Source organism: Capricornis sumatraensis, chromosome 14, assembly GCF_032405125.1.
Source record: "Capricornis sumatraensis isolate serow.1 chromosome 14, serow.2, whole genome shotgun sequence".
Classification (NCBI taxonomy): domain Eukaryota; kingdom Metazoa; phylum Chordata; class Mammalia; order Artiodactyla; family Bovidae; genus Capricornis; species Capricornis sumatraensis.
Genome location: NC_091082.1, coordinates 44,757,780 through 44,775,939, shown reverse-complemented (window position 1 = coordinate 44,775,939; position 18,160 = coordinate 44,757,780). Strand labels below are relative to the sequence as shown.

Sequence of the window (18,160 nt, the reverse complement as noted above, 5' to 3'; positions counted from 1 at the left end):
CTTCAGTTGATAAAATTCTGATTACTACCCCAATTTCAGGAAAGGGACTGCTAATAAGCCACATTTTAAAACTTTCTAAAGACGTGGATTTTATGTTAATAGAATTAAAACCATGCCTTTGTGTCATATTAATAGAATTCATCTAAAATAAAAAGACACATTAAAAAGGAGAACTCATTTTGACATCATTGTAATTTTTAGCACTGTGGAATTGCTGGGAATTCCTCTTTACTGGGTTTGGACATATCTGTATTACTCACAGGAAGCGAGGTATCCTATAAAGGATGGTTCCAGCAGGAGCAAGGCTCCACTATTCTTGGCTGACCTTACATCAAAATCTGCAGGAGTGGCACAAAACAGAAGCAGCAGCAACACGGGAGGAATCTGATACTGAACAGTAAGTGCAAGAAATCTTTACAAGAGCAGTCTTGACCATGAAGCACAGATCATGACTATGAACAGATATGCAAAAAGCCTTCCGTAGAAGATCTGTGCAAGCTCTTATTGTATTCAGACTAGTTAAAACCTGACTTTTATTTTTGACTGAAATTATGAAAATCTTAACTTCTGTATTGATTCCCTTGGGCAGACTTCTTTGAAATAAACCTTGTGGCACAAGATTATAATCCTTTAATCTAAATATCTTATGATGCCAACTCTACACATCATTGTAGAATGATCTGGGTATCTGGTAGCCTGGGAGTTCATTCTATAATTAATTTTGTACTTCCCCCACCAGAAAAGCATTTTCAAGTCTAATCTTTGGATCAGAAGAACTCTTGAAGTCATGATTGCTTCACAGTATCTCTCTGCTCTCACTTTTGGTAAGTCAATGTCAGTTGATAGACTAAAATTTCTTATCCTTAGCACTACTGGTATTTTGGACCAGATAAGTCTTCCTTGTGGGGGGCTGCCAAGTGTAATGTAGGTTGTTTAGCAGCATCTTGGGCTCCTCCTCATAATGTGTTGTGCCCTGGGCTAGGAGCCATTTACCTCTTTGTGTCTCAGCTCCCTTAGGTATAAACAGTGATCATAAATAATCTATTTCCCAGAAGCCTTTTGAGGACTCAATATCATGGCTCATGTAAAGTGCCTCAGACAGTGCTTGGTGGTGTATATTTAGTGCTCAAAAAAGCTTAGTTATTCTGATTATTATTCTACTATTAGGTAGGTGTATTGATAGGTTATAGTGGGTGAAGCACCAAGTGGAAGGTCAATTACAAAAGAGAAACACAGTAAATGGTGGTTTCTCCATTCGTACCCATTTTACTTTGGAAAAAATTTTCCAAGAAATTCTTACTTTGGAAAAAAAAATTGAATCATCCCAAAGGCCACTAAGGGGCTTCCCTGGTGCCTCAGCAGTGAAGAATCCACCTGCAATGCAGGAGACGTGGGTTCGATCCCTGGGTCAGGAAGATCCCCTGGAGAAGCGCATGGCAACCCACTCCAGTATTCTTGCCTGGAGAATCTCATGGACAGAGGAGACTGGCGGGCTGTGGTCCATGGGGCCGCAAAGAGTCAGACACGGCTGAAGCGACTGAGCAGGCATGCACACAAAGGCCACTAGATTCCAAAAATACAACAAAAGATTCAGCTAACAGAGTCAAACCACAGCAGGGCTAAACTTTCCCATTCCTCTCATGTTTTCCCCCTTAGTGCTTCTGTTTAAAGAAAGTAGAACCTGGTCTTACCACGCATCCACGGAAATCATGACTTTTGAGGCGGCCAGAGATTATTGCCAGAAAACTTACACAGCTCTAGTTGCAATTCAAAACCAGGAAGAGATTGAATACCTGAACTCCACATTCAGCCACTCACCGAGTTACTACTGGATTGGAATCAGAAAGATCAACGGTACATGGACCTGGATAGGGACCAATAAGTCTTTGACTAAAGAAGCCACAAACTGGGCTCCAGGTGAACCGAACAATAAGCAAACTGATGAGGACTGTGTAGAGATCTACATTAAGAGAGAAAAGGACTCAGGCAAGTGGAATGATGAGAACTGCACCAAAAAGAAGTTCGCCTTGTGTTACAAAGGTAGGGAGTCTACAGCAGCAGTGGGAGGGAGGTGTTGTGTGTGAGCATCTTGACAGATTGTTGACTGTATACAAAGACTGGTCTCTATTGTGTGGATTTTATGTTCTAAAAAGATACAGGTTGTACACATTCTATTTGAAATGTTTAGACACCTGAAATTTGCCTCTTTTTGCTTCTTTGTGTGAATGTAGTTAAGAACGTATGTATTTATGTGTGGTGGTGATTTAGTTGCTAAGTCGTGTCTGACTCTTATGACTCCATGGACTGTGGCCCACAAGGCTTCTCTGTTCATGGGATTTCCCAGGCAAGAATACTGGAGTGGGTTGCCATTTGCTTCTCTGGGGGTCTTCCCCATCCAGGGACTGAACCTGAATCTCTTGGATTGAAGGCAGATTCTTTACCTACTGAGCCACCAGGGAAGCTATATACAAGTATAGACCTAAATATATGCATATGTGGCTTCCCTGGTGACTCAGGTGGTAAAGAAACCACCTGCAATGCAGGAGACTCAGGTTCAATCCCTGGGTGCGGAAGATCCCCTGGAGAAGGAAGTGGCAACCCACTCGAGTATTCTTGCCGAGAGGAATCCCACGGACAGAGGAGCCTGGCAGGCTACAGTCCATGCAGTCTCAAAGAGTCAGACATGACTTAGCGACTAAACCACCACATACTTATATACAGTGTATATGCACACGTATAACACACTTTTTAGTTACTTGTTATTTATTTGCAGTAGGAGAATTCTCTTTAGAATTTGTGATAAAGTGACTTTTCTATTTTGGGTGCCAGTTACAGCTCTACCTCTGATATTAACGTCAGGGTTTGAAATTTTTGAGCTTAAAACTCAGATTGGGCATTTCATCAAGCACCTCTATTAAAATCTCTGACACTCTGTATCATTGGTGACATCCCTGTTACACATTGTCGATCCTAAATTCAAAGAAACTCAGTTGAAGCATAATAACAGCAGTCCTCACGGATTGTCTTTTCCGCAGCTGCCTGTACCCCCACATCCTGCAGCAGCCGTGGTGAATGTGTGGAGACCATCAACAACCACACTTGCCAGTGCCACCCTGGCTTCAAGGGCCTCAGGTGTGAGCAAGGTAAGGCTTGGTCTCCCCTTTTCCTTCACTTGAGAGTGTAGGAGCACTTTATGTCCCAGTTGGTTTTGGTGTCAGGTCTGCATGCTTTCTCTTCGCTGGAGCATATGGAGTCAGAAGGAGGTTAAGAGCTGAAGCTGTGAAATCAGATCCTCCTGTGTTTGAATCCCAGATCCACCTCTTAGTAGTTATGGCTCCTTGACAACAGCGAGGTAAACTCTCAAGTCCCAGGTTTCTCATGGTAAAACGAGGACAAAAGAGTACCAACTTCACAGGCTTATGGTTTGGATGATGTGAACAAATGCAGACATGACATTTTCATAGTGCCTGTTCTTCGCTGAGTCCCTTCAGTCATGTGTGACTCTCTGAGACTCCATGGACTGTAGCCCTCCAGGTTCCTCTGTCCATGGGATTCTCCAGGCAAGAATACTGGAATGCGTTGCTGTGCCTTCCTCCAGGGGAACTTCCCAACCCAGGGATCTAACCCAGGTCTCTTTTGTCTCCTGCATTGGCAGGCAGGTTCTTTACCACTAGTGCCACCTGGGAAGCCTGGTGCCTGATGTTTGATAAATAGTAGTTCTGGTTTCCAGGGTTCTTCCCACGTGCTACAGGGTGAGAGAGGAGCAGAACTGATTTGTTTTCCTTTTTCAGTTGTGACCTGTCAGGCACAGAAACATCCTGAGCATGGACATCTGGTTTGCAACCCTTTGGGGAAATTCACCTACAACTCTTCCTGCTCCATCAGCTGTGCAGAGGGCTACCTCCCAAGCAGCACAGAGGCTGCTCGGTGCATGTCCTCTGGAGAATGGAGCACTGCTCTCCCAAAATGCAATGGTAAGTCTCTCTCAGAAAGCATAGAGCATTCTCCAATTCATCTCTCATCCCCTTGGTTCCCTGGTGGCTCAGATGGTAAAGCGTCTGCCTGCAATGCAGGAAACCTGGGTTTGATCCCTGGGTGGGGAAGATCCCCTGGAGAAGGAAATGGCAACCCTCTCCAGTACTCTTGCTTGGAAAATTCCATGGACAGAGGAGCTTCGTAGGCTTCAGTCCATGGGGTCGCAAAGAGTCAGACACGACTGAGCAACTTCATTTCACTTCACTTCACTTCACTATGCCATTTTCAGCACTTCAGGGAAAGTTCCTTCTAAACTTATTCTAATTAAATTCCGATTCAACTTGTTCTCTCAGCCAGTGTATATAGGGCCAATATGGTACCAGCTGGCTTTGAGAAAAGTTTTGATCCTGTATTTGGCATGAGTGTTTCTGAGGCTCTCATGATGTGTAAGGGAACACAGAACTGTGGAACTGCCCTCTCAAAATCTGAATGACTTCCTCTCTCCTGTCTCTGTTGAATTTCATCCATGCAATTGGACCATTGAAGATCATGATAACCGAGCAGCCTCAGTATATCCTTTTCTCTCTGTTTTATCTTCTTAGGAAAAGACAGAAAAACTCTTTCCTCCAGGTCTTATTGTTTAGTCACCAAGTCATGTCCGACTCTTTTGTGACCCCGTGGACTGTAGCTCCTCTGTCTGTGGGATTTCCCAGGCAAGAATGCTGGAGTGGGTTGCCATTTCCTTCTCCATCCTCCAGGTCTTGCTGGGATAAAATAAATGAATGTTCTGTGTATGCTGGGATTTGTTTTTTTTAATCATAACTAGTCATAAATCCTGATCTAGAATCTGCTATTTTTCTTTGTTTCTGCCTTTTGTAAAATAAGCCAGGTAAAACGATCAGGTACCACTTAGCATAGTCAAAGTCAATCAGAGAGGATGAAAATATCAAGGAAAAAACATAACAACTTTATTGTGGGTGTGCATGTCCCCAGAAGTTAACCTCAGGCTTTGAGTTCTACCCTCTGATGGTAGTTTCCTTACTGTGTTATAAACTCCAGTTCAAGAAGTGAATATCTCACTCTTCTTTAAAATTTCATGGTGTTCTTTCAAATCCCTAGTGGTTCAGTGTGATGCTTTGTCAAATCCAGACAACGGAGTTGTAAACTGTTCCCAAAACCATGGAAGCCTCCCATGGAACACTACCTGTACGTTTGAGTGTCAGGAAGGATATAAACTCACTGGACCCCAGCACTTACAGTGTACCTCCTCTGGGATTTGGGACAACAAGCAGCCAACATGTAAAGGTAAGGTGGTTCCACATCAAGATTTACTGTAACATCTCAACCTGTTCTCCAAATGGGCAAGTCTGACCTGCTAATATAACTTGGGACATGTGTTGCAGCTGTAACCTGTGCAGCCATCAGCCATCCTCAGAACGGCACTGTGAAATGTAGCCACTCCTTGGTTGGAGAGTTTGCCTTCAAGTCATCCTGCCACTTCACCTGTGCAGAGGGCTTCGCATTGCAGGGGCCAGCCCAGGTTGAATGCACTGCCCAGGGACAATGGACACAGCAGATCCCAGTTTGTGAAGGTAAGCCTAAGAGTCTCCTTTCTCAAAGAACAGCAGTCTCTAAATGGGGGCACTTAAAATGAAACCAGCTGCCTACATTAACTATAATAATCAGATCTGATGGGCAACAAGCATCTTATGTTTTTGAGATGCATATAGAATATCTGATGCTTGTCCAGGGAAAGGACTGTGTGGAATAAGAGTGGATGCTTTGCTGGTTTCTTAATTGTCCTGGGCTAATATAACTTTGCAACTCTATGGACTATAGCCTGCCAGGCTCTTCTGCCTATAGGATTTTCCAGGCAAGAATACTGAGGTGGGTTGCCATGCCTCCTCCTGGGGATCTTCCCAACCCAGGGATTGAACCCACATCTCCTGGGCTCTGGCACTGGCAGGTAGATTCTTTATTGCTGAGTTATTAGGGGCTACAGTCCATAGGATTGCAGAGTCTGATACAACTGAGCACATAAGCATATATATAAATATATATAATTTTATAACATTAGCATCAAGTAAGCAGAAATCTTAATCTAAAGGGAAATCGCATTAGAAAATTTACAATATAGAATTATGAGAACATGTTGTTGCTGTTGTTGTTCAGTTGCTAAGTCATGTCTGACTCTTTGAGACCCCGTGGACTGCAGCACTCCAGGCTTCCCTGTCCTTCACTATCTCCTGGAGTTTGCTCAAATCCATGTCGATTGAGTTGGTGATGCTATCTAACCAACTCATCCTCTGCCACCTCCTTCTCCTTATGATTTGACTCTAAAACTCTTGTCATGCCCTTCTTCTGAAACTGCTCATAACTAGCAGTGAGGAAAATGTTTCAAGAATGGTCTCAGTTAAAGAGACACCCTTAAAACATACATAAGCACTAGAAGTTAGTTTAATAAAGCAAGAGTGAGCATACTGAAAACAAACAGGTTTCACTATTAGGTACTAACATTTTTGTAGCCAAATACAGCACAGAGTTATTTCTAGTGGCAAAAAACCACAAGACAAAAACCAAACTGTAAAGTAGATAAATTTGATGTGGCTGCCTTCTTATCTTCCTTTCTTTTCAGCCTCATCTATAAGTACTCAAGACTCATAAGTTGCTCCCTGGCTACCTAGAATCTTTCTCCTGACCCTAACTTCATCACATGTCAGAACAGAGCTCAGGAGCCATTGGTCCTGTAAAAGGCTGTCTAATACCACTATCAACAGAGGGACTGGAATTAAAAGAAAACACAGCCATCTTCCCATTTGTCCAGGGACTAATGAAGAGGCACTAATATCCGACTCTTTGCAGTCCCATGGACTGCAGCCTGCCTTGCTCCTCTCTCTATGGAATTCTCCAGGCAAGAGTACTGGAGTGAGTTGCCTTTTCCTTCTCCAGGGCATCTTCCTGACCCAGGGATCGAACCTGGATCTCCTGCACTGAGGGCAGTTTCTTTACCAACCGAGTCACTAGGGAAGCCCAATGAAGAGGCAGCCACATAAAATTTATCTGCTTTGCAAATTGCCCCAAAGGACTTGATTCTAATTTCCTACATACTGAAAACTATTTAGCACTGAAATGTATTGGTGACTTTCTGTCAGTGTCAGAAGTCTCCCAGTAGATTTTTCTTAACTGTTACCCATATCCTATCATTTTCAGTGGTACGATGTTCACGTTTGGATGTTTCTGGAAAGCTCAACATGAACTGCAATGGGGAGCCCATGCTTGGAACTGAGTGCATGTTTGCATGTCCTGAAGGATGGACGCTCAATGGCTCCGTAGCGCTGACCTGTGGTGCTACAGGGCACTGGTCTGGGATGCTGCCAACCTGTGAAGGTGAAGCACTGAGTGATCGTGGTTGTCTGGGGCGGGGGAATAAGAGAGAAGAAAGCAAGCGAAGAAAGGAAGCTATCTGGCTACAATAATGAACTATTCAGTATATCCAAACCAGAAAGGTCAGAAAGGTCGCCCAGGTTAACATTTAAGGGATGGATATTTCGTTTTACGGGGAAGAGAGAAAACAGGAGTGACATGTTGATGGAATTTTGATAATTGGAGAAAGGAGAGCTAGTGGGAGAAATTGGAGGGAAAGGAAAATGAGTGAAAAAGAGAGAAAGAGAGACAGAGGTTAATCAAGGTGTGCTGTAAAAGCTTGGCAAGTTAGAGCTCTGTCTGACCGTGCTGGGAGATAAGCTCACAAAGAGGTTTGGGCTGATCTCAAAGGCCTTTAGTACCATGTCTCTGCCTCATGTATTGGACTAGATGACTTCTGCTTTGCATATTATAACCAGTGTACAAAGAAAAGGGCAAATGGACAGAACAGGAAGACTTTAAATTTAATTTCTTCTCATGACCGTTCACCCCCTGTTTCCTTAGTTCCCACTGTGTCCCAAACTCCCTTGGCAGTTGGACTTTCTACTGCTGGAGTCTCCCTTGTGACAATACCATCATTTCTCTTCTGGCTTCTGAAACGCCTTCAGAAGAAAGGTGAGGGCATTTATGAATGTACTCTAAAAAGGTTTTTGAAAAAAAATTTTTTTTCTCATTGATGAGTCATGTTGTCTTTCACAGATTTAAAAAGTAATTAGAATCAAATCACTAGTCATTTAATGATAAACATGAATAAACAGCAGGATAAATAAGCAGAACTCTTAGGAAAAGAGTTTTAATACAAATGTTAGTATGCTAACATTGTACAGCTCCAGGGGATGCTATTCACTTTGAACCCTGTGGTCTGAGGAGTTGCTGCACTGAGGCTGCCATAATTAGTGTTCATGGAAAAATGAACAAAATGTTTCCAAAAATTGTATTTGGAATATAGGCTTAAATTTTGGAGCATCTCAGGAAATATGCAGTATTCTTGCCAGAAAAAAATCATAGATAGAGGAGCCTGGTGGGCTATGGTCCACAGGGTCACAAAGAGTTGGACACGATGGATCAACTAAGCACACACAGAGAATATGCAAACACATCTAGCCACACTCTTGAGCTGTTTGGCCTACAGAGTCTTTAAATTTTTTTGAACTAAATTCTGACATTTACGAAATAGGAAATTTCATATCAAATCAGATTTGAGATTTCTCATGACCAACTGGAAGACAGACAAACTTGGCAGGTGGAGCCTATAGGCTATCTGCCTGCCTTTGGAAGCTGCTGTACCCTCTGCATGAATGTGCACTTTGCATTCACCCTGCCCTGTTGTCACCAAGATATGTTTGTGTTCTGATAATTATAGGGGACTTGAAGGCCTTGAGTTTGCAATCCGTGATAAATAGAGACTTATTGTTTCAGGATTTAAAATGTACTTGAAAGTCATTTAGTCCAAATTAATAGTTCTCTTTCTCTTGCAGCAAAAAAATTTTCTCCTGCCAGGTAAGCTGCATTCTTGAATTTAGTTTGGTGCAAAAGTAATTGTGGTTTTGCACTGTTGAAATTTGCTGTTTGATATTGGAATACATTCTTAAATAAATGTGCTTATGTTATACATTATTTTAATGCACATTTCTCACTTTATGTGTTTTTGCTAATGACTTTGTGTGTGCTAAGTCGCTATAATTGTGTCTGACTCTTTGGAACCCTATGGACAATAGTCCGCCAGGCTCCTCTGTCCGTGGGATTCTCCAGGCAAAAATACTGGAGGGGATATTTCCAACCCAGAGATCGAACCTGAGTCTCTTATGCCTCCTGCATTGACATAAGACAGGTTCTTTACCATTAGTGCCCCCTAGGAAAGCCCCGCTAATGGCATTACTTGCTGTTTATTTATTTATTTATAATGAAGAATAATAGTTTCCTACTCTGTTCCTATTTGCTCTCTTTTTAAAATTAATTAATTTAATTAGAGGGTAATTTCTCTACAATACTGTGGTGGCTTTTGCCTTACATCAACATGACTCACCCACAGGTGCACATGTGTCCCCCCATCCTGAATCCCCCTACTCAGAGCACCAGCTTTGAGTTCCCTGCTTCATGCATCAAACTTGCTATTTTGGACTATAGAAATGATGTTCAGCAAAACTCAAATTAGAGCAATTTTTAAATTTGAGTTCAAAATGGGTTGTAAAGCAGCGGAGACAACTTGCAACATCAAGACATTTGGCCCAGGAACTGCTAATGGACACACAGTGCAGTGGTGGTTCAAGATGTTTTGCAAAGAAGGCAGCCTTGAAGATGAGGAGCATAGTGGCAGGCCATTGGAAGTTGACAATGACTAATTGAGAGTATCACCAAAGCTGATCCTCCAACAACTAACTACGTGAGAAGCTGCCAAAGAACTCAGTGTCAACCATTCTATGGTCATTCAGCATTTGAAGCAAATTGGAAAGGTGAAAAGGCTCAATAAGTGAGCTGACTGCAAAAAAAAAAAAAAAAATCATCATTTTGAACTGTTGTCTTCTCTTATTCTACACAACAACAACAAACCATTTCTCAATCAGATTGTGACATGCAATGAAAAGTGGAGTTTATATGACAACCAGCTCTGTGGCTGGACCGAGGAAGACGCTCCAAAGCACTTCCAAAAGCCAAACTTGCATAAAAAATAGTCATGGTCACTGTTTGGTGGTCTGCTGCCTGTCTGATCCACTACAACTTTCTGAATCCCACTGAAACCATTACATCTGAGAAGAATACTCAGCAAATTGATGAGAGGCACCAAAAACTGCAATGCCTGCAGCCAGCATTAGTCAACAGAATGGGCCCAGTTCTTCTCCACAATGCTGGACCACACATCGCAGAAGTTGAACACATTGGGCTATGAAGTTTTGCCTCATTCACCATATTCAGCTGACCTCTTGCCAACCAGCTAGCCCTTCATTAAGCAGCTTTACAACTTTTTGCAGGGAAAACGCTTCTACAACCAGCCTGAGGCAGAAAATCCTTGCGAAGAGTTCACTGAATACCAAAGCACAAATTTTTATGCTACAGGAACAGAGCAACTTATTTCTCATTGGCAAAAATGTGTTGATTGTAACATTCCTATTTTGATTGCTAACGATGTGTTTGAGCCTGGTTATGATCTAAAATTCACAGTCTGAAACTACAAATACTTTTGTACCAACCTAATTGTAAAGCATGCCATTGAACATCTTACACATTTTTCTCTTCATGTTGGAAACCAGTGCTTTACCTTGGTGTTCTCATGTGTTCCACAGCAGCTGCTCAAGCCTGAAATCAAATGGATGCTACTCAACACCTTCCGAGTTAGTTTAAGTCCAAAGGAATCAGGTAAGATTTGAAAATCACATATAGTTTTGAAAAAAGACATCTTCTCCACATATTCTATTGTTCCTTGAACCCTCCAAACCTGCTAGTTTCTAGCAGGGAAATCACCACCTTGGTGTTATTTTATGGAAAGTTGTTTCTTTTCTTTTCTTTTTTCTTTTTTTTTTGTAGGAGAGGAAAGGAACAAGAATCTTGCCTTCAATGAGTCATTTCATTTATGAACATTAACAATAATAATGATAGTTAACCATTCTATGGCACTTACTATATTCTAGGAAACACTCGAAGCTAGGAATTCTATGAGATAAGGGCTATTGTGTTTATTATTATATATATGAAGAAAATGAGGCACAGGGAAGTTGACTAATGCCTAAAATCTCAAAACTATTAAGTTACATAGTCAGGAATCATACTCAGGCAGTCTGGCTCTAAAATCTGTATTCTTAAAAACACTCTGCTTTGCTCTGTGAGAATTTGGAAGGTTCAAGTTGCCTCTGAATAGATTTTTTTTTAATTAATAGACATTTTTGTGTATGCAGTTTTAGGTTTACAGAAAAAATCAGTAGAAAGAACAGAGTTCTAACATACCTCCCTCATACCTTCTGATTTCCTCTATTATTGACATTTACATTAGTATGGTATTTTGTTAAAATTGATGGGCCAGTTCTGATACATCATTATTAACGAAATCCCACAGTTTACATTAGGGTTCAGTCCTGGTTCTGTACATTCTATGGGTTTTGACAAATATGACATGTATCCATCATTAGAGTATCGTACAGAATAGTTTCACTATACCAACTGAATAAGATAATGTTCATATTTGGACTAGCCTTGTGAGAGTACACACAGTTGTCTGTGCTAGAAGGAGAATTTTGTTGTTGCTGTTAGTATGCAAAATATTAAGGATCCTGATGTCATGCACTCTCATTGCAGGAGCACAAGCAAATTAGGGAACTAGAGCAATACCCTGAAGATGGCAGAGACAGAGAGGTCTGCTTGGGTCTCCAGCTCTTCTCTCCTACTGTATCCACTGGCTGCATTTACAGGTGGGGCCATGGTACTCATGAGGACTTCAGTGGACAAAATCCAATGCGCAAGTCCAGTCTGCCACCAGAAAAGACTCAATTCTCTCCTTTCCAGCGCTGGCTACTGGAAGGAAAGCATATTCTTATCCATGCAAAAGCAAAGAGCCTAAGGCTCTAGAATCTCAGAATTCCTTTCCTAACTCACCCTTCACTCACTTTGAAATCTTGTGGGGGTAATACAATATTTAGTGGCACTGTTTCTTTCTTTGGTCCGTCATCGTGTTTCAGCTGCTGATTCTATAGTTGCTGTCATGGGGATGAATAATAATTGTCAAGAATTTAGAGGAAACTAATTGGTCATAGATATTCTATTAATAGACTTGGGGGAAATGACAAAAGTTTAATGCCATGGGGTGATGACATTTCAAAGTTGTTAGTAGTGCAAACTCTTATTTAGCACAGCAAGTACAGTCTCAATCACTTTGATCCTTGTGGGATTCAGTGTTTTTTAAAGTATTTTTACCTTCCCAGGTGGCACAGTATTAAAGACTCTGCCTGCTACTGCAGGAGATGTAAGAGACATAGGTTCAATACCTTTGTAGGGAAGATTCCCTGGAGAAGGAAATGGCAACCTACTCCAGTATTCTTGCCTGGGAAATCCCATGGACAGAGGAGCCTGGAGGGCTACAGTCCGTGGGGTCACAGAGTCGGACATGACTGAGCGACTAAGCACTGAAGTGCTTTTAGAGGTTGTGTTCTTTTTGCTTGCATTGAATGTAGTATAAATGCGTAAGTCTTAATTCAGTGCAAGTATTTTAAGTTATTATTTTAAATGTTTTATGTACATATTTATTAAGCTTATGTCATACCTGGGCTTACCAGGTGGCTCAGTGGTAAAGAATCCATCTCCCAAGCAGGAGATGTGGGTTCGATCCCTGAGATAGGAAGATACCCTGGAACAGCAAATGGCAATCCACTCCAGAATTCTTGCATGGAGAATCCCATGGACAGATAAGCCTGGTGGGCTATAGTCCATGGGGTTGTAAAACAGTCGGACATAACTTAGTGACTAAATAACAAATGTCTACAATCACAACTATTGTACGTAACATGGCACTGTAAAGTTTGATAATAAACATGTTTATATTTATCCTGTGTAATGGCTCTTAAAAATCTATTTTACTTAGGTAAAACTCACATACCATAAAATTCACTGTTTATAAATATAAAATCCAATGGATTTCAGTATATTCACAAGATCCTGTGACCATCACTGCTATCTTAACTCTGGAACATTTCTATCACCCCCCAAAAGAAACACAGGACCCAACAGTAGTCACTCTCCATCTTTCCCAGTCCCTGATAACTACTTACCTACTTTTTCCTTCTATAAATTTATCTTTCTAGACATTTCATAAAAATAGAATCATTCTACAATATGTGGCCTGTTATGTCTAGCATCTTTTGTTTAGCATAATGTTTTTTGGGCTCCAAAATTACTGCAGATGGTGATTGCAGCCATGAAATTAAAAGACGCTTACTCCTTGAAAGGAAAGTTATGACCAACCTAGACAGCATATTCAAAAGCAGAGACATTACTTTGCCCACAAATGTCCATCTAGTCAAGGCTATGGTTTTTCCAGTGGTCATGTATGGATGTGAAAGTTAGACTGTGAAGAAAGCTGAGCACTGAAGAATTGATGCTTTTGAACTGTGGTGCTGGAGAAGACTCTTGAGAGTCCCTTGGACTGCAAGGAGATCCAACCAATCCATCCTAAAGGAGATCAGTCCTGGGTGTTCTTTGGAAGGACTGATGCTGAAGCTGAAACTCCAATACTTTGGTCACCTCATGCAAAGAGTTGACTCATTGGAAAAGACTCTGATGCTGGGAGGGATTGGGGGCAGGAGGAGAAGGGGACAACAGAGGATGAGGTGGCTGGATGGCATCACCGACTCGATGGACGTGAGTTTGAGTGAACTCCGGGAGTTAGGGAGGCCTGGCGTGCTGCAATTCATGGGGTTGCAAAGAGTTGGACATGACTGAGTGACTGAACTGAAGTGAACTTTCAAGGTTCAGCCTTTTTTTTTTTTTTTTTACCATGTATCAGTATTCTATTCCTTTTCATTACTGAATAATACTCTACTGTTTGAATATGCCTCATGTTCTTTTTCCACTCATCAAATGATGGACATTTGGATTGTTTCTGTTTCTTGACTATTGTGACTAACACTGCTATGAACATTCATGCCCAAGTTTTGGAGTAGACTTATATTTTCAGTTCTCTTGGTCATATACCCAGAAGAGGAATTGTTGGGTCATATGGTAACTTCATGCTTCACATTTTGTGGAATTGCCAAATTGTTTCCCAAAAGGGCAGTACCCTTTCACAGTCCCACCTACAATGTGTGAAAGTTCCTATTTCTCTACATTCATTTCAATACTTGTTATTGCCTGTCATTTTGATTATCACCACCCTAGTGTGTATGAAATAGTATACATATGGGTTTTTGCATCAGTTGTTGGAAAAATATTAATAATCTAAAAACAATCATTAAGCACGATGAAACAAAGACTTCTGGAGTCTGTGTATCATGCTAGCTTCAATTCTAGGTTACTCAAGTCAACCAATTCACCTTGATTTATCCCCCAGTCTCAGTTATTCTCCAGGGTTAGAGACAGTAGTTTTTCCTACAGAGGATGTGTGCTTTCTCTTTGCTAAAATAATGTCAATGCAAAATGTCTTGTGTATACCCAGCTAAAAACCATCTTGTGAATCTCATTGTTATCAAAGAATTGGAATATCTGAAATTCCTAAGAAAACAGGGTTTAATGTTTAGCTTGGTTAGCCAGACTTAAAAAAAAAAATGTAGCTATAACATTGTTACAGACTAAAGTTTTTTTCACTTTGATTTTATACTTCTTCTTAGCTCAAAGTACTACTTAAGATAAAATTAAAGAAAAGGCGAAAAACAAGTATAGATCCTGCTAATTAGGGATGTTTTCATGTAGGACTGAAATGGGTACACACTTGAGACATCAGCTAGAAATGCAGAGGAAGCAGGAATATTAGCTTTCCCAGGTTCCCCCAAAGAGAAAACTGGACAAATTAAATGTATTCAGAAGATACCTAAGTCAAACAGACATAGACAAGTAGCGCACACATAGTAGTGCAAAGTGGAAAAATTCTTGGTGTCAGCAGATTAAAAGATTAGAAAAGAAGTTTTTAATGAAAGAAAACAAAAATCTACCTAAACAGGAAGAGCTCATGGTCCTCTTTCAGTTCGAAAAGATATAGTTTCTACCTTAAAACTTTAACTGCTCTCTCCCGAAAGATTCTAAGCCAAGAGAAATTAAAATATTTCTCTCTTCAGTTATGCACATATGTAGTCATGCTGCTGGTTTATAAGATTAAAGTCTGAAATCAAGAAGATGTTTTCTTTTCCTTGATCTCCCAATAGTGCAAAATCCTATCAATAGCTGTTTTAATAACTTTCATCAACTGATTCCCACTGAGAGCCCTCAGAATGGGTCTTTATTACCACCCCTGGACTACACGGTAAAATCCCCACCAACTCATTAGTTTCTAGGTTCTCAGTTGGCTGTTAGGATGTTCTATGGTTTCAAGTCATTGACACAACAAGCACACAAATCTAGTCTTTGCTCACTTCCCAACCACATTTCACACCAGCACTTCAGGAACTGTACTCCATCCACAATGGAGAACTTTCTCTGCCTGCCTTGGAGACATTAGCTTCTTCTGTCCACAGTTACTCCCCCTCCCCGTCTAGACAGCCTCTACTCTTTGCGTCCCTGATTCCTACTCATCTTTCAGGTTCTCTGCTTAAATTTCGATTCATGACAATTGACGCCTTAGACCAGGTCCCCTCTTTAATGCTCTTATAGCCCATATTCTTCTTTTTTTTTGATTGGCATTAAATAATTATTTGTTTAATATCTGTCTTCCCCACTAGATTCTATGTTTCTTAAGAGTAGGAACTTATTATCTTATTCATTGCTATAATCTTAGAACCTCGCCTATACCTGACACATGGTAGATACTCAACAAATATTTATTGAATGAATGAATAAATAAGTGGATGAACAAAAGCAGATTTGGGCTCATCTTAAGAAGCAGGACTGCTTTTCACAAATGGAATGAGTTGTCTCCGAAGGCAAAAAGTTTAAATCCAGTTATGGAGCAAAATATATTTGGCAACAGTGCAGCATAAAATGGAAATAAAGGAGAAAGCTGATGGCTACAAATAAAGGAACTAGGTAATATCCTAGAGGTTCCATAAGGTAGGATTAAGAGGCAATGCAGTGGGCTTCCCTGGTGGCTCAGTGATAAAGAACCCACCTGTCAATGGAGGAGGTAAAGGTTCAATCCCTGGGTCAGGGAAGATCCCTTGGAGAAAGAACTGGCAACCCCCTCTACTTTTCTTGCCTGGAGAGTTTTCCATGGACAGAAGAGCCTGGCGGGCTACAGTCCATGGGTTTGCAAAGAGTTGGACATGATTGAATGAGTAAACAGCAACAAAAGCAGACCAGAAAATGAGAAGAGAGAGTGGTCAGGTTATTTCCTACTCACTCTTTTCCCTTTCTGGTGCTATTTCTGGAAGCAGCTGCCTCCTTCCTCTACTACATCTTCTGATGGGGGACTTCTCCCCAGGGTCCTAGTCCTCACTGATACTCTATGTCCTCTCCTTGACTTTCCAGTCCCAAGGACGCAATAGCTTCCTGTATTGCCAGTCTCTGGATACTCATTTTCTCTTGTTTGTTTTCTTAACCTTGTTGTTCACCTGTTGCAAGTGGCCCCTCCATTAAAGGCTTTTCAGGGGGGCAAGAATTCACTCATCTGGGGCCAGCTTTGTTTCTGGATGGGCCCCTGAATGAAACTCATTTTAACTGAATCACTTAAACTATTTTGTTGAAAACAGGCCATAAGAGGAAAAGAGTAGAACCATGGAGTCCAGATAGGAGGCTTTTGCAACAATAATATAGGTGAGGGATGATGATGGTTTGGATTCCTAATAAAACAGAAGTGATTGAATGCTGAAAATATTTTCATGAGAAAGACAAAAGATGGTGACATATTGGATATGAGTTGTGAGAAAAAGAGAGGTGTCCCAGTTAACTCCAAAGCTTTGGCTTAAGTAATTGGAAGGATGGGGTTATAATTTACTGAAATGGGAAAGGCTGTGGGAAGAACCCACCAGGTATGGAGGAAGTTCAATTCAGTACATGCACAATTTGAGAGGCTTGAGGTGAGGTGAAGTTGCTCCCGACTCTGCGACCCCATGGACTGTAGCCTACCAGGCTCCTCTGTCCATGGGATTTTTCAGGCAAGAGTACTGGAGTGGGTTGCCATTTCCTTCTCCAGAAAGTCATCAGCATCTAGCTGGTCATCAAAGTGTAGAGATTGGATTGTGTTGTCAAGTCCATGAAGGTAAATAAGAAGAGAAAAAGCAGTGAGCAGTGGAGTACTCCAAAGGTCTGGTGGTTGGAGAGATGAGGGAGAGTCAACAAATGAAACAGAGAGGGACTATTCAGGGAAGTAGGAGGAAGTTCAGGAGTGCATGTGTGCACCATTGGTCAGTCACGTCCGACTCTTTGCGACCCCATGAACTGTAACACACCAGGTTCCTCTGTCCATGGGGTTTCCCAGGTAAGAATATTGGAGTAGGTTGCCATTTCCTCCTCCAGCGGATCTTCCCAAATCTGGGATCAAATCTGAGTTTCCTTCATTGGCAGCTGGATTCTTTACTGCTGAGTCACTAGGGAAGTGAAATCCAGGAGCTGATTGGTCAAATAAGATGAAGACAGATAACTGGCTTTTGGCTTCAGTGAAGTGAAGGACCTCGGCAAGAGCAGTGTCTGGGGATGTGTGTGGCTGGAAGCCTGGTTGGATGGACAAGGGTTGAGAGAATTAAAAAGAAGGACTTAGAAACACAGGTCTAGACATGTCTTTGGGGGTATATATAGCAGGAGCTCTGGCAATTCTCCGTCTTCTTAGCTCCCAGGTTGGTTCCCACTTCAGCATGTCTTCTGGGTTCCTTTCAGAATTGCAGCTTAACTATCAACAGCATGGTTTCCAGGACTGACTGATCCTGGTTCAAAACTCCAGCCCTATCTCTTACTACCTTTGTGACTAAAGCAACTTTTTTAACCTCTCTGAGACTTTTAAAAACGGGGATAATCATTATATTCACTGGAGAGCAGTAATACTTAGTATAATTACTGGATTATTGTTTTAATATTACTGCTTAAATATAATAATTTAAGCAGTACTATTTAATATAATTACTGGAGAGCTGTGATATTAAGCTTTATAAAGGTTAAATAAGGTGATAAATATGGAGTGTTGAGCCCTACACAATTGTTG

At 41.3% G+C, this 18,160-nt stretch overlaps 1 protein-coding gene across 1 annotated transcript; it reads left to right on the top strand.

The window, feature by feature from the left end:
* The first annotated feature begins 268 nt into the window (after positions 1–268).
* On the top strand, positions 269–11,809 carry SELE (selectin E). Its single transcript, XM_068986414.1, has 12 exons — positions 269–397; positions 740–824; positions 1,657–2,040; positions 3,036–3,143; positions 3,792–3,974; positions 5,095–5,280; positions 5,379–5,567; positions 7,186–7,362; positions 7,903–8,013; positions 8,877–8,898; positions 10,680–10,752; positions 11,686–11,809. The coding sequence occupies exons 2-11, from the start codon at positions 788–790 to the stop codon at positions 10,735–10,737; spliced, it is 1,455 nt and encodes a 484-aa protein (XP_068842515.1). The 5' UTR covers positions 269–397; positions 740–787; the 3' UTR covers positions 10,738–10,752; positions 11,686–11,809.
* Positions 11,810–18,160: the final 6,351 nt, after the last annotated feature.